General features: G+C 34.9%; 3 protein-coding genes across 3 annotated transcripts; all 3 read left to right on the top strand.

Annotated features, from left to right (window-relative positions):
* The first annotated feature begins 5,875 nt into the window (after positions 1-5,875).
* Positions 5,876-9,310, top strand: LOC131640090 (TOM1-like protein 2). The gene is made up of 3 exons (XM_058910494.1): positions 5,876-6,499; positions 8,153-8,440; positions 8,666-9,310. Exons 1-3 carry the CDS (start codon positions 6,014-6,016, stop codon positions 9,095-9,097), a joined length of 1,206 nt encoding a protein of 401 aa, XP_058766477.1. The 5' UTR covers positions 5,876-6,013; the 3' UTR covers positions 9,098-9,310.
* A 1,683-nt stretch (positions 9,311-10,993) lies between these two features.
* On the top strand, positions 10,994-12,956 carry LOC131640103 (legumin A-like). The gene is made up of 4 exons (XM_058910508.1): positions 10,994-11,318; positions 11,412-11,662; positions 11,783-12,334; positions 12,433-12,956. Exons 1-4 carry the CDS (start codon positions 11,033-11,035, stop codon positions 12,820-12,822), a joined length of 1,479 nt encoding a protein of 492 aa, XP_058766491.1. The 5' UTR covers positions 10,994-11,032; the 3' UTR covers positions 12,823-12,956.
* Positions 12,957-16,563: 3,607 nt separating this feature from the next.
* On the top strand, positions 16,564-18,535 carry LOC131640102 (legumin A2-like). Its single transcript, XM_058910507.1, has 4 exons — positions 16,564-16,890; positions 16,989-17,239; positions 17,363-17,914; positions 18,009-18,535. The coding sequence occupies exons 1-4, from the start codon at positions 16,605-16,607 to the stop codon at positions 18,399-18,401; spliced, it is 1,482 nt and encodes a 493-aa protein (XP_058766490.1). The 5' UTR covers positions 16,564-16,604; the 3' UTR covers positions 18,402-18,535.
* Positions 18,536-22,726: the final 4,191 nt, after the last annotated feature.

Below are 22,726 nucleotides of genomic sequence, written 5' to 3'. Positions count from 1 at the left end.
GATAATAGAATTTGATCCATATTTGTCTATTTGCTCTGACAAAATTCTATTTGCTCTGATACATTATTTTAGCCTATATGGCTCGGATACATATCATGTGTTCTAATATACATTTTATGTTCTAACTCATTCATGCTGACTTTTGTCGTTTAGTTTTTGTTCTGTAACATTTCAGGATGTAGAGATGCTCTGATGATGCTCTGGTACATTCAACAATGTTCTGATACAAATCTAGCATGAAGTGATGTTGGTAGAAATTCAAAGCTCTGAAGCTATCCGAGGGAAGCAGAAATCAGAAGCTGTAAATGTTCTAAAGATCCAGAAAACTCAAGTTCTGAAGATCAAAGAAATTCAAGTTCTGAAGCTGTCCTAAATGGAAGCAGAAATCAGAAGCTGTGAATGTTCTGAAGATCAAAGAAATTCAAGTTCTGAAGCTGTCCTAGATGGAAGCAGGAATCAGAAGCTGTGAGTGTTCTAGGGATCTAAAGAAATTCTAGTTCTGAAGCTGTCCAATGGAAGCAGAAGTCAGAAGCTATGAATTCTCTGAAGACAGAAGCTTATGTGATCGTCTCTACCGAAATAATCAGGGAAGTCTTTTATTAAAGTTCTTCGAGTATTTATTTCAGGGGGAGATTATTTATCTCAGGGGGAGATTGTTAATCTCAGGGGGAGACATATTCATATGCTTATGCTATAGCTCTGTAATTTGTCTTTTGCCGTCTGCTCTTTCTGATCGCAAATTCATATCATTTATATATGTTTTTTTGTCATCATCAAAAAGGGGGAGATTGTTAGAACAAGATTTGTTCTGATCAATTATCTTAGTTTTGATGATAACAATAATATGAATTTTGCTTAAGATAATATGGTACTCTAATCCAATGCAATTTCCTTTTCAGGAAATATATAAAGAGTATGCATAATTCAGCGCTCAGAAGCTTTGTCTCAAAGGGTTCAGCATGCAACATCAGAACATGGTCTGGCAAGACATCAGAAGATGGTCGAAGCAGAATCAGAACATGGGTCTATGGAAGCATCAGAAGAACATGAGATCAGAAGCACTGAAGTTCTGATGGTATCACGCACAGAAGCACTTCAAGGTCAGAAGATCAGAAGATGCTTTGCACCAAGCTGTTTGACTCTGATGATATTCAAACGTTGTATTCACAAACATCAGATCAGAAGGAAGTACAAGTGGCAAGCTACGCTGACTGACAAAAGGAACGTTAAAAGCTATTAAAGGCAACGTCAGTAGACACAACGTGAACAAGGCTCGAGGTAGTTGACAAAAGCGTATAACATTAAATGCGATGCTGTACGGAACACGCAAAGCATTAAATGCACTCAACGGTCATCTTCTCCAACGCCTATAAATATGAAGTTCTGATGAGAAGCAAGGTTAACGATTCTGAACAAAACAACTCATATTAACTTGCTGAAACTCTGTTCTATTCAAAGCTCAGAATCTTCATCTTCATCAAAGCTCACTACATTGCTGTTGTAATATATTAGTGAGATTAAGCTTAAACGTTAAGAGAAATATCACAGTTTGTGATTATAGCTTTTAAGAAGCAATTGTAATACTCTTAGAATTGATTACATTAAGTTGTAAGGAACTAGAGTGATCGTGTGGATCAGAATACTCTAGGAAGTCTTAGAGGTTATCTAAGCAGGTTGTAACTAGAGTGATCGTGTGGATCAGAATACTCTAGAAAGTCTTAGAGGGTATCTAAGCAGTTGTTCCTGGAGTGATCAGTGTGTGATCAGAAGACTCTGGAAGACTTAGTTGCTGACTAAGTGGAGAACCATTGTAATCCGTGCGATTAGTGGATTAAATCCTCAGTTGAGGTAAATCATCTCTGCGGGGGTGGACTGGAGTAGTTTAGTTAACAACGAACCAGGATAAAAATAACTGTGCAATTTATTTTTATCTGTCAAGTTTTTAAAGCTACACTTATTCAAACCCCCCCTTTCTAAGTGTTTTTCTATCCTTCAAATGGGATTTTTCCCATTTGGCCACTTCCCTTTTGATCGATCATTTGATCTGTAATTAAATTGGATAATCCCATTTGATAACCATATTCCTTATTTTGAAAAATACACGTGGATCAATGTTTTTAGGTGAATAGAGACTGTTTCTTGTAAAATTTGTGGTTATCATAATTTTGAAAAAATATATATTTTTTATAAAATAATTTTTAATTAGATTTTCTCAATAACACCGTATAAATTGTTCTGTATCTTATTTGATCACTGTATTCTCTTTTGACGAAGAAACATGGATCAATATTTTTTTGCTGAATATGGATTATTTCCTAGTAAAATTTGGTGTTATAATAATTTGAAAAGAAAACTAGACTTTTTATAAAATAAATTTTAAGTGTATTTTCTCAATAACACTGTATAGATTGTTTTGTATCATATTTGGTCATTGTATTCCCTTTTGACGAAGAAACGCGGATCAATTTTTTTGGGTGACTATAGATCATTTCCCTTTAAATTTGGTGTTATAATAATTTTGAAAAAAACCTATTTTTTTATAAAATAACTTTTAATTGGATTTTCTCAATAACATTGTAAAAATTGTTCTGTATTATATTTGGTCAATGAAACCCAGATTTTGACGAGGAAATGTGGGACTGTTATGTTTTGTGAGCTGTAATTTTTTGGATCTATGACTAATAATACTTTGGGAACTGTGACAAATTTGTGGGAATTGTAATTTTGATCAATAATTTCACAAATAAAATTTGTGAAACCTTTTTCCTTACAATTTTTCTCGAGTCGAACGATGGAATCCGGATTTGGGAGAAATGGTCGAAAAGTCGGAAAAAGTTGGAATTTTTCGAAAATGCTATGAAATCGAGAATAAAAAACCGGAAAGCTTGGGAATCGGATGGGCGGCGGTCAGAGCTGCGAAGACTGTATAGACGCAGGCGACATACGGTCGACGTGACGGCGACCCCAGGGGCATTTTCATAATAATTTTTGCTTTTTTATATTTTTTGAATTTCAAAGACCTTTTCCTTGCTATTTTGAGTATTTTTGGTTAGTAAATAACCTTATAGAAACTTGATTAAAATTGTTAACATTTTATATGCAATGATTTGAAAATAATTAATTATGATAAAAAAATAATATTTTGGTGTGGTGAATTTTGGTGGATTTTCTGTTGTAAATTATGGTTCACATTTGGAACCTATTTTGGTGAATAATTCTTGGTGGCTATGATTTTTGGTGATTTATTGTGTTCGTTTACTAATATGATCATGCATACATTTATTTTGGAGCTAGGTGAGACTTCGATCTATTTGGTGGCCTCAGATCCATTGGTGATCTCGTTGGTCTAATTGAGAGGTCAGAGGCGTGTTTTAGATCCATTGGTGGGATCATCGGTTCAGGTGAGGGACTGGACACGGTGGAATATTGTCGGTAACATATCTCTGATTCCACAAAAATTTGGTACCACATGCATATAGGAAAAGGAGTTGGTGCATTATACAACATTGCATAAAATTATGAACGGTGTTTTGGATGTTTGTGTTTGCCTTATATGTTGATATTGGTGCTTGTTCGTATTATCATTATGTTGCTAAAATCTCACCGTTATTATATGTAAATTTATTCTCACCCCTTTTCTGTTTGTTTGGCATAATTTATGCTACTATTTATACAGGTGAGCAACAAGAGTAATATGGTCATGAGTAATGCGAGATGGCGGGACGCCTCTTGGCATTTTCTGTTTTATTTTCCTCTTACTTAGTCGAATAAAATGCTTTGAACTGTATCACTAGGGTTTTGGGCGCTTGTGTTTTGCTTATGTTTGGAATTGTAAGATCCTTCTGAATTATTTTGGTGATAATTACTTAGACTATTTTTATGTTTCATTTCATTTGCGTTGTATTTTGCAACAATGTATGATTAATATTTGAGTTTTGTGATGAAGTAACATCCTATGCACGAGGTCCTTCTATAAATAAAAAAATTGGGGTTTAGGGTGTTACAATTATCAGTTGCAATTCTCCAGGCTTCTGCAACTTTCTGCTAAGTCTTCACGTGATCAGAAGAAGACAAATTGACCTCAAAGTCTGATACCGACTTGTCAAACATCCTTGGTTCTTGAGATTTGACTGGCTTTAGGTTATGATCCTTTAGAGTCTGAGTCTTAGCTTCTGATCCTTCAAACTTTGAGTCTTCAGACGTTGACTTGATCTTCATATGTTGACTTGATCAAAGTCTAGGATCTTCAGGTTCTGATCATCAGAAGTTGATTCTTCAAAGTCTGATCTTCAAAATATGCCTCTTTAGACATTCTTTTTAAATATTCAATGCAGTATGAGAACTGAATATATTAATCTTTGTACCTACCTGCACACTTGAACACACATTAATTCACCTAATTGTTCTTTAAATACTTTGTTATCATAAAAACCTATGGGTTATGGTATCACCAATTTTGTTCCAACATCTTCGCCAAGGCATGGCATTTTTGTTACAAAACCATTCGGTAGACGTTGTTCAACAGTTCGTTGGCTCCTTGCAATCCAATATTAACTTGCAAGAGTTTGAAGTCGAAGACTGTTTCTCGTTTGAACATTGTAGGCCGTATCGAAGGTCTGAATGAATATTCAATTATGTGGAACTACAACATTAATCTAAGAAATGATGGTTAAGACGGTCCTTGCTCCGCCCTAGGCTGGACATAATTTTGTGGAGGAGGTATGGAGGAAGTAGTTGTTAAGACTCGACAAGGAAGATGTGGAGGATACCTGACAACTTTAGTGACTACATAAACTTACCGCTAAACGAAGAATAGGTGACTTTGGAACCCTCAATTATTGACAGATCATAGGGAGGAGAGTTTGATTTTGGGTTTGATAGAGTTTATCAAGAAACAAAGATCTTCGCTTCAATATAAGGAGATTTTGATTTCTATTGGAGGAGGTTCGGTAGAATCGGGAGAAGTTAGATCTTGGAAGATCGCAAGAATCGTAAGTTGATTCTCATTAATTGCACCAATGTTTCGTACTAGAACTAGAGATGATTTAACAGAGTGTATTCACAGCCAGGTACGATGGCTTGCAACTTTCGATACGGAGGATAAGGGGCTGACCTGCAAGATTAACACTCCAACTCTTAAGTCAATAAAAAATGAGAGATGAAGTTTGAATAGAAAAAGATTTTGAATACTTATGAAATGACACGTTTTTCTCTTTATATAAGGTAAAATGGTTGGTAACTACACGCATATGGAGTGACATGAGATGTGGTCAAATATTGGATTGATTTAGAAGATTATCATAACATTCTCGTGAGGGGTACAAAGAAAAAAAAAGGGATACTTGCTTCACATTCAACAACTTATAAAATTTTAAAAATAATATAAATATAACATTAATTTTGAAAAGTAAAAATACAAATAATTTAAAAGTATTTTTTAAATTTATTTTTTATAAATTAAAAGAATAATTTTAACATGAATAAATATTGATGATTAAAATATATTTGAAATACACATTTTTCAAAAAAATAATTTTTTAGAATTTTGAAATTGAAAAAAGTTATAATTAAATAATAAATATATAAAATAATATTTAAAAAATAATTATTTAAACTAATTTTTTATTTTAAAGTTTTTAAAAAAATATTTTTGTAATATTTAAAAAAAAACACTATAAAAAATCTATTTTAAATAAACTAAAATCAACTGACTCTTAATTACGAAAATTCCCATAAACATACAATTAAAATATTTGTTTGACTAGAATGAAATTCACCATTGATTTGAAAGGAATATATTTAGGGTTCGAAACAGTTAGTCCAATGTCACGATTCAAAACAGTGAGTAGTTTACCGAAACGTGTACATCAACATAGCCACGTAAAAACTAAAAAGTATACACGATCAATAGTCAAATCACAAATCTCTCAACTTTCCAGTTTCCACTTTCCCATTTCCACATTCTCCTTAGCTTCACTAATCCGATCTAGGGTTCATCACTTTCTCACTTCCGATGGACAAATCCAAGCTAGCTCTATTCGGCGAGAAACTCAAAACCAACAGCGCTAACCTGAGCCGAATCGTCAGCGGCAAAATGAAGGAAATACTCCAAACTCCAACTCCAGAATCAAAGATGGTCGACGAAGCAACATCGGAGACATTAGAGGAACCGAATTGGGGAATGAATCTGAGGATATGCGGGCTTATAAACTCCGACGAGTTTAACGGTTCGGAGGTGGTGAAGGCGATCAAGAGGAGGATCAATCAGAAGAGTCCCGTTGTTCAGAAACATAGCCTTGATTTGTTGGAAACTTGTGCGATGAATTGTGATAAGGTGTTTTCGGTTATTGCGTCTGAGAAGGTTCTGGAGGATATGGTTAGGTTGATTGATAATCCGCAGGTGGAGCAGAGTAATAGGACGAGGGCTTTGCAGTTGATTAGGGCTTGGGGTGAATCTGAGGATATTGCTTATCTTCCTGTTTTCAGTCAAACCTATTTGGTTAGTTTCTTTCTGACTTGTTTGCTTTGTTTTTTTCTATGCCTCTTTTGTTGTAACATTGCAGGTTGATCAATAATAGAGCTATATCTGAGTATGTGAGTTATTATCTAATTAGGGGAAAAACTTAAAGTTTACTTTAGTAGGTTATTGGTGGAATTATGATAGATAGAGGATGTGTTCTATTTTAAGAGGTAAGCAAGTGTTAGATTGGATCTATTGTATCTATTATTGGGAATCTTTTTTGCACGGTTAGGCTTAGGCTACCCTTTAAGGATGTTGAAATTAATTCACTTAAATAAGTACTAACAGGATGGAAATACAACAGGTTGCATTTTCTATTTTGGTTTGTCATACAACAAGGACTTATAGTAGCTACAGGGATTTCTGTTGGGCTTATTCTGATGTGGCAATTGGCAAATCATCACATACACAACTCTACTAATTTGTATTGTTTTCAACTTTTCTTGGATGGATTTATAGTATTATTACTGCTTGAGAATCAATACCCCATCACAAGGCAAGGCATTATTTGTTTTTTTGACGACGACAACAACAACAACATCAACTGTAACAAAAACAAAATTTTTCCTCCCATTAGGTGGGATTAGTTATATGAATTTAATGATGTCATTATGTCCTGTCTTGTTCTTGTCACGGATCATGTTCTGCCCTATAGATAATATAACTTCAATTCTTTCTTGATGGGTTAGTTTATTGTTTTGCTTGATTTCTTTCTACCTCTAATTATTGAGCTATCTTATATCTTGATCTGCCATATTTACCAATGCCTTCTCAAGTTTCAACACATGCCCAAACCACAACAAAACCCACCATCTTTTATTCCTGAGTCTGTCGTCTTGTACAACAAGTAATCTTTTTCTTATAATAGAGACCAGAGGGAGTAAAAAGCAATGTCAATCGCAAATGATGTTGAAGCTTTTTAATTTTATCTACCTAGGTTGAATACTATGATTTATATTTATCTATAGCTGTTACTTTTATGATGGATTCTAGGTGTATACTCTGAGTTTTGGCACAGTAAGATTTCCAATTTTGGCTTCCAAGCTTGTTTTAAGGTGTTTCTACATGAATTGGCATTCTATATACTGCATTTTACTTTATTTCTCAAATACTTGAAATGACAGGTCCCAAAAAACCCTTGATTGGAATTTGGATAAGAAAGTTTCATCCAAGAGTATTAATAGATTGGGTCATTTGTGCCCTAAGGGCTAAAGGACACATGGGAAAATCAATTTATTTAATTTTTGAAGAATAGAATGCACAATTTCCAAGATTTCTACATTTGATTTTTTAACATGTGCCTTTAGAGCACAATTTAATATTTTCATGATAGTTTAAAGGGAGCAAATATCATTGGCCTGAAATTGTCTTTGGATGGTAACTTAATTGTTTTTGGTACTTGATTTTATTGTTATATATAGCTTCTAGACATTGTTTGCAGAATTTTACTGTGTAAAAATAGCATTTCCTATGTGACTTTGGGATTTTCTTTTTACAGTATATTAGCTTTGAAGTGAATTTGACGTTTTTATATACAACTCTTTTGAATTTTGTGCCTTCTATTTTTTTATGACATTCTTGTGCTTCCTTTTCGCTTTCATTAATATGAATCCTACCTTTCATTGATAACAGAGTTTGAAAGGAAGGGGTGAATCACTTGACACGGCGGGAGGAAATTCACCACCAATTCCGTATGCCACAGAGTCCCATACTTACCAACAATCTTTAAATCCCCCTGAAAGATACCCAGTTCCAGAAGCAGGGTTACGTGCTCTTGCTCTGGATGACTCAGAAGCTTTCTTTACTGACCACCAACCCGTTTCTGTTGAAGAGAAGAAAGAGCATCTTGTGGTTGCTCGAAACAGTCTTGAAGTTCTCTCTAGCATATTAAATTCTGAGGCAGAACCAAAACCTTTAAAGGTAATCTTTTTCTGAAATTTGAGAAACGCAGCATCTCCTGAATACCGAATTGTTGTTTTGTTTGCTATGTGATGTTTGTTGTATGTATGAAGTCTTTCTTGCACAGATTTGTAGAGAACTAAACTACTCATAAATCAGTTGCATGCTTTTCAATACAAGGCTACTATTCTCATGATATAATTTTTTTTTTTGCTGATAGATTGTTCTATTTTTGTTTGGTTACAGGAAGAATTAACTTTGAGTCTGCTGGATAAGTGCAAGCAATCACTTTATGTTATCAAGGAGATTGTGCAAAGCACAACAAATGATGAAGAAACACTTTTTGAGGCTTTATATCTCAATGATGAGCTGCAGCAGTTGGTTTCTAAGTATGAGGAGTTGGAAGCTTCTCAAAGTTTAGGGGAACAACAAACACAAAATGCTGACTCTACCAAGAATGACGCGGAAGCTGTTCAAAACCTCAATGAAAGACATGAAAGTGACAAATCTGAAGAGGCAGAAGCTGCTCAGAATGTTGATCAAAAGCTGCCCCAAAAGTCAAACACTCTTGAAGTCGGTGTCAATGCAACCGAGGTGTATGATCACGTTGAAACCAAAAATGTGGATAGCACAAAAGAGAAGAACGGTGAACCTATCCTCAAGACTAATACCGAATGAGAAGGCAAAGGATGCAAGTTTCATTGTTTTTTCTAGCATTATATTTTGTTGTTGTCCATACCGTGTAGGCATGTAATAATATTTATAACCTATAGTTCTTTCTACAAGGGTGATTATATCCCGAGGATTGTGATACTTAATCCTTGTGAGATTATGGTAGTTCATCAAAATGTTAATGTAGTTTTTTTTCTTGTAAATCTCTCATTTTGACTATGCGCGTCAATTTGCTAATGTTTGATGCATTTCACCACAAGCATTAATAAAACCTGATCTATGATACAGAATTGGGCACAATGGTATGTGATTCTTCCTTTTCTTTAGAAACCTGGTTGTTGTAGATCATTTGCAGAAGTTGTACTGTCTTTCTTTTTAAAAAGAAATAAATTGGTCTGATACAACAACACACTTCAGTGAAGGGAATGTAAAGCATTTGGTGGCCTTTTGGTTTGACTCAATCTTTGGCTTGAATGATCAACGACTGATCTCTATTTTCTCCCTAGAAAAAGTAGGACTAAAACAAAAGAAACTGTGATCAAAATAATTTTAAATGTTATAAAGATTTCAGTTTTTTAAATTCTGTATATAAATGGTTATCATCCTATTATAAAATGATTGGAATTGATTTAATTTGTATTTTAAGAAGAGCTATTAATTTGTGTTGATTCAAGCTAATCGAACAATCCAGGATTTGCAAGAGCATTGACCGCTAGAAAAATTAAATTCAAATGCTCCCGAGGTAAAACACAGTCTCCACTATTTTCCCGCCAATTTTTCTCTCTTTCCATGTCAGTAGGTACCCTTACTAGGGGGCGTGTGATTTCTTTGAGGGGGCTTGCGATTTCTTCGAGTTTACAAATCAGGACTTGAAGCATGGGTTTAATCTATGCGAATATATATTTCTACGCTCTCTTTTCAAGCTTGAATTTCATGCAGATACATTTTTCTAGCTATGCATGGCATCATATTTGTGAGTTACCGTATTTTTCTTTTATCTTCAGCAGCATACAAGTGAACAAAATTGTGCTCTTGGTTATTCCAGAATTGGAACTTTGATATTGTTATCCTAATTTAACTGTTTGATTTATAAAACATGTCGTTTATAATTTATATAGCGATGATAAATTTTGTTTTGTTTGTGCTTATGTACTGTGGAAAATGGGGACCAGAGAATAATCTAGGCATTTTCATAAATTTATATGTTATATTTGTAGTTAGTTGATTGTGACTTTCACCTTTCTTATTCTTCAGTATTTAAGGATCCTTCAAAATATTTTTTTATAGGTCTGAACAGATTAAGAAGTTAGCGCCCATTGTAATAAAATGAAATCAAGTATAATGTATAAAATGAATGCTTCATTTGATCCTTCAAAAGGTATTTTTACATAAACTTTTAAGAGGTTTTTACCATCAAATTAATAGCTAAAAGTTCATAGAATTTTACTTCTTTAGAGTAATATCTCATTTTAGATATAAAAGTAAGACATCTCAGTAAACAACTGGTTGATGAAAATTTCACATTTTTAAGGTACTAATATGAAGTTCATAATAATGTTTTTCAAACACTATGTAGTAACACTTGCTAAAGTACCTAATTGAAAGTTTATTCTCCATAAATCTTTGCAGTGCATAATATGAAGGAAAGAGGCAAGGAAGAAAAGAAGTAAAGACATGGTCCCCCCAGCACCGATTTCAGCTATAAGAATGGCAACGAGTATGCTCTTTGTCTAGTAATGGAGATGATGAAGCCACCTGCTCTATTAGACATAGGTGTAAAGCATAAGAATTTCATAGCCATGCAAGCTGCAGAATGTCTAATTCTCAACACCCCACTTTCTATGACGTGTTCAATCTTCATCACCCTCTCTTCCCTATAAATTACTCCTTCTCATTAAGGTTCTCCGCATCACAACCAACATTCTCTAAGTATCCCTCGTCATGGCTAAGCTTCTTGCACTTTCTCTTTCATTTTGTTTTCTACTTTTGGGTGGCTGTTTTGCTCTCAGACAACAGCCACAGCAAAATGAGTGCCAGCTAGAGCGCCTTGATGCCCTCGAGCCTGATAACCGTATAGAGTCGGAAGGAGGACGCATTGAGACTTGGAATCCAAACAACAGGCAATTCCGATGTGCAGGTGTGGCCCTCTCTCGTGCTACCCTTCAACGCAATGCCCTTCGCAGACCTTACTACTCCAACGCTCCCCAAGAAATTTTCATCCAACAAGGTTACTTATTTTGATCTTATTCCAACTTCTATATTTACATTCAATACATATTAGTCATTCAGTACTAATTAGAGTTTACTATACCAATTACAGGTAATGGATATTTTGGCATGGTATTCCCTGGTTGTCCTGAGACCTTTGAGGAGCAACGGGAATCTGAACAAGGAGAGGGCCGTAGGTACAGAGACAGTCACCAAAAGGTTAACCGATTCAGAGAGGGTGATATCATTGCAGTTCCTACCGGTGTTGTATTTTGGATGTACAATGACCAAGACACTCCAGTTATTGCCGTCTCTCTTACTGACACTAGAAGCTCCCAAAACCAGCTTGATCAGATGCCTAGGGTGAGCACTGAGCAAAATAAAACTTCCCATATAATATACTCTTTTACATGATAATATATAGTCCCAAAAAGCAACATTGATTGGCAATTATTTGATTTTGACTAAAAATATGTTTGATAGAGATTTTATCTTGCTGGGAACCATGAGCAAGAGTTTCTACGATACCAGCATCAACAAGGAGGAAAGCAAGAACAAGAAAATGAAGGCAACAACATTTTGAGTGGCTTCAAGAGGGATTTCTTGGAAGATGCTTTCAACGTGAACAGGCATATAGTAGACAGACTTCAAGGCAGGAACGAAGATGAAGAGAAGGGAGCCATTGTCAAAGTGAAGGGTGGTCTCAGCATCATAACCCCACCGGAGAGACAAGCACACCACCAGAGAGGTAGCAGACAAGAAGAAGACGAAGATGAAAAGGAAGAGAGGCAGCCAAGTCATCATAAAAGCAGAAGAGATGAAGAGGAAGACAGCCAAAAGGGTGGAAGCAGAAGCCATGGAGACAACGGGCTTGAGGAAACCGTTTGCACTGCCAAACTTCGGCTGAACATTGGCTCATCTTCATCACCAGACATCTACAATCCTCAAGCTGGTAGAATCAAAACTGTTACAAGCCTTGACCTCCCAGTTCTCAGGTGGCTCAGACTAAGTGCTGAACATGGATCTCTCCGCAAAGTACTATCATTTCTCTTTCTTTCTTTCTTTTTTTCTCTTTTATTACTTTTAATTTGTTTTTGCATGACTTAATTTTATGTCAAACAATCTTCATACAGAATGCTATGTTCGTGCCTCACTACAACCTCAACGCAAACAGCATATTATACGCATTGAAGGGACGTGCAAGGCTACAAGTTGTGAACTGCAATGGCAACACTGTGTTCGATGGAGAGCTAGAAGCCGGTCGTGCATTGACAGTGCCACAAAACTATGCAGTGGCTGCTAAGTCAGTAAGCGAGAGGTTCACATATGTAGCATTCAAGACCAATGATAGAGCTGCTATTTCAAGGCTTGCAGGGACATCTTCAGCTATAAATAGTATGCCGTTGGATGTGGTTGCAGCGACATTCAACTTGGAGAGGAATGAAGCAAGGCAGCTCAAGTCCAACAATCCCTTCAAATTTCTAGTTCCACCACGTGAGTCTCAGAACAGAGCTGCTGCTTAAATTTGGCACCAAATGTATGAATAATAATGAATAAGAAAACTAAGGCTTCGATGCCTTTGTTACTTGTTTAAAATAACCAGAGTAATGTATCTTTGGCGGAAGGAGAATAAATAAAAAGCTAAAATTCCATGCTATTCTATGGTTTTCTTTTATGTCAAATATAGTGTGTTCTGCATTAGAGTTTAAAGGCCATCTTTTAAAATTGCATATTAAAAAATTAAGGTAAATTCTTTGGTACCCATGAGTTTAAGTTAGATACCAGTATCTTTAGTGCAAATTGTATTTTAATTTTAATCTATTTAAAAATAAAATAAGGGTACCGGAGTGTTCACCAAAAATTAATATGGTTAGGTCGTTTTGAAAATCGAAAGATATACTAATACCTTTTTTAAAAACTTTTTTTGATACGAAGTTTTCCTGCCGGGATGTCTGTCAGTATCATTGGAATAGAATTTAATTCATAATTTAAATTTATTTTATTCTATAATTATTATTAATTTTAGGGTTTAATGGATATGCGCTAACAGTGTAAATTAGTTTTACACTGTCATCCAATAGAAAACAAGAAGTATGTCATGTTATTAAATTTTTTTAAAATAAAAATGTAGAGAAATCAGATACATGGTTGTGATTGGTTGACAGTGTAAAATTATTTTACACTGTTAGTGCATGACCCATTTTCTCTTAATTTTATAATAAGTGATTAGAGTATAGATATTTATAGGTTTAGATTTTGGAGATTGATTTTTCCACCTTAGGTGCTGATTATGAAAATCCAAAAATATATCTACGAATCTGAAAATGTATTTTTGGATGCACTTATTCTTATCTAGTTCATATGCAAATAGTTACACCTATATTTTTGCTAGAAATTAGTACGGAGATGCATTTCACAATTTACTCTAAAACCATTTTTAACTAATTCAAACCATTTCTAACCGAAGCACTCACTTTTTTTACATAATTAATCTCCGTATCAAATATACATTTTCGAATAGTAAATTTTGACAATTTTCTAAACACCAATGTAAAAGACGATGTCTTATAACTATACAACCATAAAAAAAACTCAATTAAATCAAACACTGATGTAATAAGACGAAAATGCCATTTATAAATAATAATATTATCCATAATATAGTCAAAATAACAAACGATAATACTATCTATTATCCCTAATACAAATTTAATACTATTGCGTATATCAGATTCCCTTGTTTCTTCGTCGCCTCCTATATTATAATGTCATCCGTGTGTCAATAAAAATGACTTCTATAATGGTCCTCCAAGAAGTTACTTTGGGAAAGTCTCCTTTATCTATACCCTTTCGTGCAATATCCATAACACGATGACATACATGCAACACATCAACAACATGAGCTACCCTAGCATGTTCCTCCTCTAATATCTTCTGATGAGCTGACCTAGGCGGTTCTTCCTCAGCATCCGCTATCATATAAGAATGTGATACTTTAAAATACCATTGGACGTAGTCGTATGCACAACTCTAGTTACTAGGAGTTATGGTACCTTGTGATTCAGCCGATACCTTATGATTAAGAAAATTATCATACATGGCATATACATCTCTGCGGACCACAATAGGAAGAGCATTTTCAAAGGAATCTCTTGGAAAAAACTACATATATTCGAACTGACGCATGACTTACTCAGACATATGTGGATACATCATACGTCACCCACAAGTCATTCATCTAGAGTAGAAGGATATGTCATCCAAGAGATGTGTCTAACGATGAAGGTCGTACGCATGGAAGCATATATCATCTTCTGTTGTGCGTTCAAGATACACATTGAAGGGCTCGGTCGAATGATTATCTCTAAGTGGGACGAATGCACAAGCACGTGGCATATCTTTAGTATAGTGATCAACATATGAACATGCGGAGATGTGTGGGAAGTGCATGAGGCTCCCTGCTGGAAAATGGTACAAATTAATTATTAGTAACGCCTGAAAATGGGTAGAACATGTGTTATGAAAATGGTACAAAAATAGTAAAGGATGCAAATATAATATCGTCAACAGCGTGCAGCGTGCAACTAACTGTCACCTATTTGGACTTCCAAAGAAAACCTTTAGCTAACATGGGGTACGGGTAGAACAAATAAGCGGTTCCCCAATTATACTCATGAATCCACTCCAAGTCAGCGAAGTATCTGAGGTAAGCCACATCCACGTAATAGGAACTCTTGTCCACAAATATGGTCGTATCAACCAAGTACAACATATATGTCCTCAATGCATATGGTTTACACAATATTACAACCAATTACAATTACGACATAATAGACAAAGGGTCTTTGTAGAAATCGTAAAACAATTAGAATGAGTAATATTGCCATATGAAGACCACCTCCAAACCAAAAATTTAATGCTCCAAACCATATTATTTATGTTCCACACTTCATTCCAAACAAAAATCATTCCTTGTTAACCAAATTATCCAAGTCGTGGCTAACCAAAACACCCCCAATTTATTGCTTTTAATCTTTTTAACACGGCTCATCGAATGCCATTCCACAAAAAACAGGATACACTCTTCCTCAATCCAACCCGAAAAACTCACCCACTAAGCAATTTCTTTCTAAACTAACTTTATCACTATGCATTAAAAGAACATATGATCCCTCTCTTCCACATGAATCACAAAAAACACAATTTAAATTAGCGGGGCTAGCGATATCTTTAAGTTTACAAATTCAGGATTGAAGCATGGGTTTAATCTATTCGAATATCTATTTCTAGACTCTCTTGCATTGCTGCTGAATTTTTCAAGCTTACTTGAATTTCATGCAGATGTATTTTCCTCTCCACGCATGGCACCGAATTTGTGAGTTGTTACCGTATTTTTCTTTTATCTTCAGTAGTATACAGCTGAACAAAATTGTGCTCTTGATCATTCCAGATTTGGAACTTTGATATTTGTTGCCCTAATGTAATTGTTTGATTTATAAAACATTTAATTTATAAGTTATATAGCTAGTATTATTTTGTTTTGTTTGTGCTTAGTTATGTACTAGGAAAAATGGGGACTAGAGAATAATCTAGGTATTTTCATAAATTTATTTGTAATAAAATGAAATCAAGTATAATATATCAAAGTAATGCTTAATTTGATCCTTCAAATGGTATTTTACATAAACTTTTAATAGCTAAAAGTTCATACTTCATAGTATTTTACTTCTTTAGAGTAATCTCTCATTTTAGATATAAAAGTAAGATATCTCAGTAAACAAACAGGTTGCTGAAAAATTAACATTTGTAAGGTACTATACCAATATGAAGTTCATAATCATGTTTTTCAAACACTATATAGTAACACTTTAATTTCAAGGATTAGTTATTTGGTAACCGATACCGTAACACCTTAGTTTCATGGATTAATTGCTTTGGTAACCGAGATCGTAACTACTAATTGAAATCGTATTCTTCATAAATCTTTGTAATACAGAATATGTAATGAAAGAATCATGGAAAAAAAGAAGTAAAGCAATGGTCCCCCCTACCACCAATTTGAGCTATAAGAATGGTAACAAGTATGCTCTTTGTTTGGTAATGGAGATGATGAAGCCACCTGCTCTATCATACTTAGGTGTAAAGCATAATGCTTCCATAGCCATGCAAGCTGCAGAATGTCTAATTTTCAGCACCACAGTTTCTATGACGTGTCCAACCTTCACCGCCTTCTCCTTCCTATAAATTACCACTTCTCATTAAGGTTCTCCGCATCACAACCAACATTCTCTAAGTATCTGTCATCATGGCTAAGTTTCTTGCACTCTCTCTTTCACTCTGTTTTCTACTTTTCACTAGCTGTTTAGCTCACAGAGAACAGTCTCAACAAAATGAGTGTCAGCTGGAACGCCTCAATGCCCTCCAGCCTGATAACCGTATAGAGTCGGAAGGTGGACTCATTGAGACTTGGAATCCAAACAACAGGCAATTCCGATGTGCAGGTGTGGCCCTCTCTCGTGCTACCCTTCAACGCAATGCCCTTCGCAGACCTTACTATTCCAATGCTCCCCAAGAAATTTACATCCAACAAGGTTTGTTACTTTGATATTCTTTAAACCTCTTTATTTACATTCTTTACATATTAGTGATACAGTACTAATTAATTAGTGTTCTACTATACAAATTACAGGTAATGGATATTTTGGCATGGTATTCCCCGGTTGTCCTGAGACCTTTGAAGAGCCGCAAGAACCTGAACGAGGAGAGAGACGCAGGTACAGAGACAGTCACCAAAAGGTTAACCGATTCAGAGAGGGTGATATCATTGCAGTTCCTACTGGTATTGTATTTTGGATGTACAATGACCAAGATACTCCAGTTATTGCCGTCTCTCTTACTGACACTAGAAGCTCCCAAAACCAGCTTGATCAGATGCCTAGGGTGAGCACTGAGCAAAATAAAACTTCCCATATAATAATATACTCCTTTACATGATAATCTATAGTTCCAAAAAGCAACGTTGATTGGCAATTATTTGATTTTAACTAAAAATATGTTTGACAGAGATTCTATCTTGCTGGGAACCATGAGCAAGAATTTCTACGATACCAGCATCAACAAGGAGGAAAGGAAGAACAAGAAAATGAAGGCAACAACATTTTGAGTGGCTTCAAGAGAGATTTCTTGGAAGATGCTTTCAACGTGAACAGGCATATAGTGGACAGACTTCAAGGCAGGGACGAAGATGAAGAGAAAGGAGCCATTGTCAAAGTGAAGGGTGGTCTCAGCATCATAACCCCACCGGAGAGGCAAGCTCACCACCACAGAGGCAGCAGACAAGAAGAAGACGAAGATGAAAAGGAAGAGAGGCAGCCAAGTCATCATAAAAGCAGAAGAGACGAAGAGGAAGACAGACAAAAGGGTGGAAGCAGAAGGCATGGAGACAATGGGCTTGAGGAAACCGTTTGCACTGCCAAACTTCGTATGAATATTGGTTCATCTTCATCACCAGACATCTACAATCCTCAAGCTGGTAGAATCAAAACTGTTACCAGCCTTGACCTCCCAGTTCTCAGGTGGCTCAGACTCAGTGCTGAACATGGATCTCTCCGCAGAGTACTATCATTTCTCTTTCTTTCTTTTTTTTCTCTTTTATTACTTTTAATTTGTTTTCCATGACTTAATTTAATGTCAAGCAATCTTGATACAGAATGCTATGTTTGTGCCTCACTACAACCTCAACGCAAACAGCGTACTATACGCATTGAAGGGACGTGCAAGGCTACAAGTTGTGAACTGCAATGGCAACACTGTGTTCGATGGAGAGCTAGAAGCCGGTCGTGCATTGACAGTGCCACAAAACTATGCAGTGGCTGCTAAGTCAGTAAGCGAGAGGTTCACATATGTAGCATTCAAGACCAATGATAGAGCTGCTATTTCAAGACTTGCAGGGACATCATCAGCTATAAATAGTATGCCGGTGGATGTGGTTGCAGCGACATTCAATTTGGAGAGGAATGAGGCAAGGCAGCTCAAGTCCAACAATCCCTTCAAATTTCTAGTTCCACCTCGTGAATCTGATGAGAACAGAGCTGCTGCTTAATTTTGGCACCAAATGTATGAATAATAATGAATAAGAAAAGTAAGGCTTAGATGCCTTTGTTACTTGTGAAAAATAACCAGAGTAATGTACCTTTGGTGGAGAGAGAATAAATAAAAAGCCAAGTTTCCATGCTATTCTATGGTTTTCTTTTATGTCAAATATAGTCTGTTATGCGTTAGAGTTCAAAGGCCATCTTTTAAAATTTGATATATCAAAATTAATATGATTAGGTCGTTTTGAAAATCGAAAGATATACTAATACCATTTTAAAAACTTCTTTAATACGAAACTTTCTTACATGGATGTCGGTCAGTATCATTGGAGTAGAATTTAATTCATTATTTAATTGCATGTTTGGATTGGCTTTTGCAAGACCTAGAATCAAGTCTAGAGATGTAGAATTGATTCGGGGTGATTTTGAGATGTTTGTTTTATCAAAAGTAGAGTTGATTCTGCCTCCAAAATTGATTCTACTTGAAGCTCGAATTTATAGCTTCTACCTGCAAAATTTATTCTGAGTGATTTTGACACTATTTTTTTGTTCAACTTACTTTTACATGTAGCTAAACATAAATCAATTATGCTATACTCAATTTTGTTAAAATCAATTCTACCAAACTCAATTATGCTAGAATTAATTCTGTTTACCGCCAATTCAAACACACTCTACTTTTCATCATGATTGAAACTTCCAACCATGGTGAAAAGTGCCGTGTGGTCATAAGTTTGAACTTTGCTGTTGTTATCATTCTACTGCTACATTTTATATATATATTTTTTTGATAAGATGCATTTTTTATATTTTATCAAAAGACATACAACAACGGTTGTTTAATACAACCGTTGTTATATGTAGCGTATTGTCGTGAGTTCAAATCTTGCTGTTGTTGTTGTTCTACTGCTGCATTTTTTATATTTTATTAAAAGACATAGAACGCCAGTTATTTAATACAACTTTTGTATGTAGCGCACTTATTGAGTTTCTTCACTGTCATTAAACAAATCTTGACCGTCCATTTAGTGATTATCAATGCTCAAGACACTAATATTAGTAATCCGCGTGAAACCTAAAACTTAGGCTATGTTTGGAAAGCCATATTTTGAGCTTATAGCTTATAAGCTCGTAAGATAATAAAAGACTTGTTTGATAACAGTCTTTTCATCACGAACTTATGGCTTATTTTAATAGCTTCTATTTTTTTATACGCTATTTTAGCGTTTTAGCTTATAACTTATATCTTATCATTTTTTCTTCCATTATTACTCTTATAAATTTTAATTATTTTAAATGTGCATTTAATTATTAATTAAGAAATGTCTCTTTATGTCATTTTACATTTATCAGTTAGTTAAACTGCTAATTTTACCAAACACTTTAATTAGCTTATCAGCTATCTGTCATCAGTCATCAGCTGTATGCTATAAGATATCAGCCATCAATCATAAGTTATAAGCTATAAGTTAGCTAATCACCCTACTGCTAATTTTACCAAACAGAACCATAGACAAACTTCCAACTTAGACGAACTTCATGTTCTACCTTCAAACGTTTCATTTACGATACTCTTATTTCTCCACCAAACCAAACTCAAAAACATCATTTCTTTCATAAAAAAAATTCAAAAACATCATTTATTTCATAAACAAAACTCAAAAACATCATTTCTTTCAGAACTTCATCATCTTTTCTCCAAAATTAATGGGTTTAATATACGATTCCCCCTCCCATCAGGGCGAGTTTTGGTTTTTCCCCCCTGAAGTATTTTTTTTGTGATTCCCCCCTTATAAAATAAAGATTCTGTTTTCTGTAGCCCTTATCCCTTGTTTGGATGATTGGGCGTTTGGAATCTAACTAGGTGGCATTAATTTTGTTGACTGTGTATTAGCTTCATATGAAAACATAAGAAATATATCTTAAAAATTTAATTCCAGGAGAAATCGAACCCATGAACATGAAATGAAATGCCAAGCCCCCAACCACCAGACTAACTACTCTTTTTTGTTAATGTTTCTCTCAAAGACGTTAACACAAGACATTTAACTAAGAGAGAGAAACCAAAACAAATCTGCTTCATCTCTCTCACATGTTCTCGTCTGGAATAACTATGATCAAGAAAACACCAAGAATCCATAACGTAAACTGCTTCATCTCTCTCATAATTGCTTTTGTACAATAACAACAACAACAAAAGAACAATTTTCTTCAGTTTTTCTTCCAACCCTTTTCTCTTATTCCATGTTCTTGTTCTTCTTTAGTTTTTTCATCAAATTTCTCAAACCCACAAGAAAAAGATTCAATTTATATCTCTCACACCCACAAGAAAAAGATTCAATTTTCATCTCTCACACCCACAAGAAAAATATTCACAATTTTCTCAATCCCCAATTCAATTTGAATCCCTCACACCCACAAGAAAAAGATTCAATTTTTATCTCAAAAAATGGGGTTTTCAAATTTTCGTTCAGAACTTTTATCGTTCTAGTGGGGTTTCTCAAACCCCAATTCAATTCACGTAGAACTTTTAATGTTCTAGTGGGAAATGATTGATTCTCCTCCTTCAATATAATAAACTGATCTTGGTCATGAATCTGAAAATCCAGATTAACATTCATTTCATAAAGATCTAATATACTGAGATTTAGGATTTTCAAATTGGGGATTTTTGTTTTAAATTACGGAGGAATTGATTTCGTAGCCGTAGTGTAATTACGGATGAATTGATTTAGGAGATGGAGGATTTTAGTGTCACAGTGTTGATTTTATGTGTTACCAAAATTGGAACATGGAGGATTAGAGAAAAGTCTTTCAATTTGAAGAAGAAGATGGAAGGAAGATTAGGGATTTGTTCTGTTTTCAATTTTTGTTCTAATTATTGTTTATGGAGCAAGATTATTACAAATGAAAGGAGTTGGTTCAGCGGTTGGCCGTTTGGTTCGAATCCTGGATGTAACAAAAAGTTCTAGTTGGTTTTTTAAGGAAAAAATCAACATTAATCCATGTCAGAAACTCAAGCCATACCACCTGTAACACCTCAATTCTACCCAAGGAATATTCTAAAAATCAGAGTTATAAAATTTCCAACATTACATGGAATGCTACACTTTCAACTTCAAAACGACAACATTCAATCATTTGTAAATCATATACATAACACATGATTTCGGTTGAACCGACAACAACCTGTTTAGTCTTTAAAAATAAAACAACTTTCATTACTACACAACGGATTCATAAATTCAAAGAAAAATACCAAAACATCTTCTCCAACTTAAAATCAACTTCAAAACATCAATTCTTTAATGAAATCAACTTAAAAATTCAGCAACATAATGAAAACTAACAATAAAGAAAACACACGTTCATCCCCCCAAGTGTTACGTATCAGAGCGATCAACACCTGACTCAAACGAATGAAGATAAGCATTCTTCACTCTAGATTACCTGCATGTTACCAACATAGGGATAACATTTAAGCAAAAGGGATGAGATATCAAACCATATAATTGAGTGTATGATAAACAACATATTAGACCAAATTATATAAAATCACCACTTCAACAGCTTTCAAACAACATTCATCACCACAAAATTATCAACATAATATAACGACTACTTTATCATCACAACAACAACTCAGAATGCAACTCGGAATGCGACTCGTACAATGCACATGCATGTGGTACCAATGGAGCAGAACTCCCAACTTAGAAACCGCCAGTTAATAGAGGCGTCAACAAGGCATAAGCCTTCAACTTTAAAATAAGGCATAAGCCTTCAACTTAATATTTTCCAATCCAGGCCAACTTACCGAGCATCAACTCCAACTTGAATATGCTATGTATGCGACAACAATGAATGCGACAAAACACACAACAATAATTACTAAACAACAACATAACAACAACATCAACATTGGCCATAAGCCTACAACTTGAATTTGCCAATTAATTTGGGCAACATAACAACAACATATCAGCACAGGCGTAAGCCCTCAACTTGTCTGCCAGAAATTAAAGACAACATAAACGACAACCGCAACACAACAACATTGACAACAATCATCAACAACCATATTAACAACAACATCAACAATTATCGACCACCGCAACATATTAGCAAAAACATAACAACGAATAGAATTCAGCAGCAGCACAACAACAAAACATCATTGGCCATGGGCCTACAACTTAATATTTGCCAATAATCAAAGGCTATTCAAGAAAATTCAACACCACCTGAAATTTCGCATTTTTCGACAAAGTATACAACACACCGAATCAACCCCAAATATGCTACAAATGTTCCGTAAATATCCGGACAATTC

The sequence above is a fragment of the Vicia villosa genome, unplaced genomic scaffold (genome assembly GCF_029867415.1).
Source record: "Vicia villosa cultivar HV-30 ecotype Madison, WI unplaced genomic scaffold, Vvil1.0 ctg.002934F_1_1, whole genome shotgun sequence".
Classification (NCBI taxonomy): Eukaryota; Viridiplantae; Streptophyta; class Magnoliopsida; order Fabales; family Fabaceae; genus Vicia; species Vicia villosa.
The sequence above is the reverse complement of the archived record's forward strand: the minus strand, read 5'-3'. Positions and strand labels throughout refer to the sequence as shown.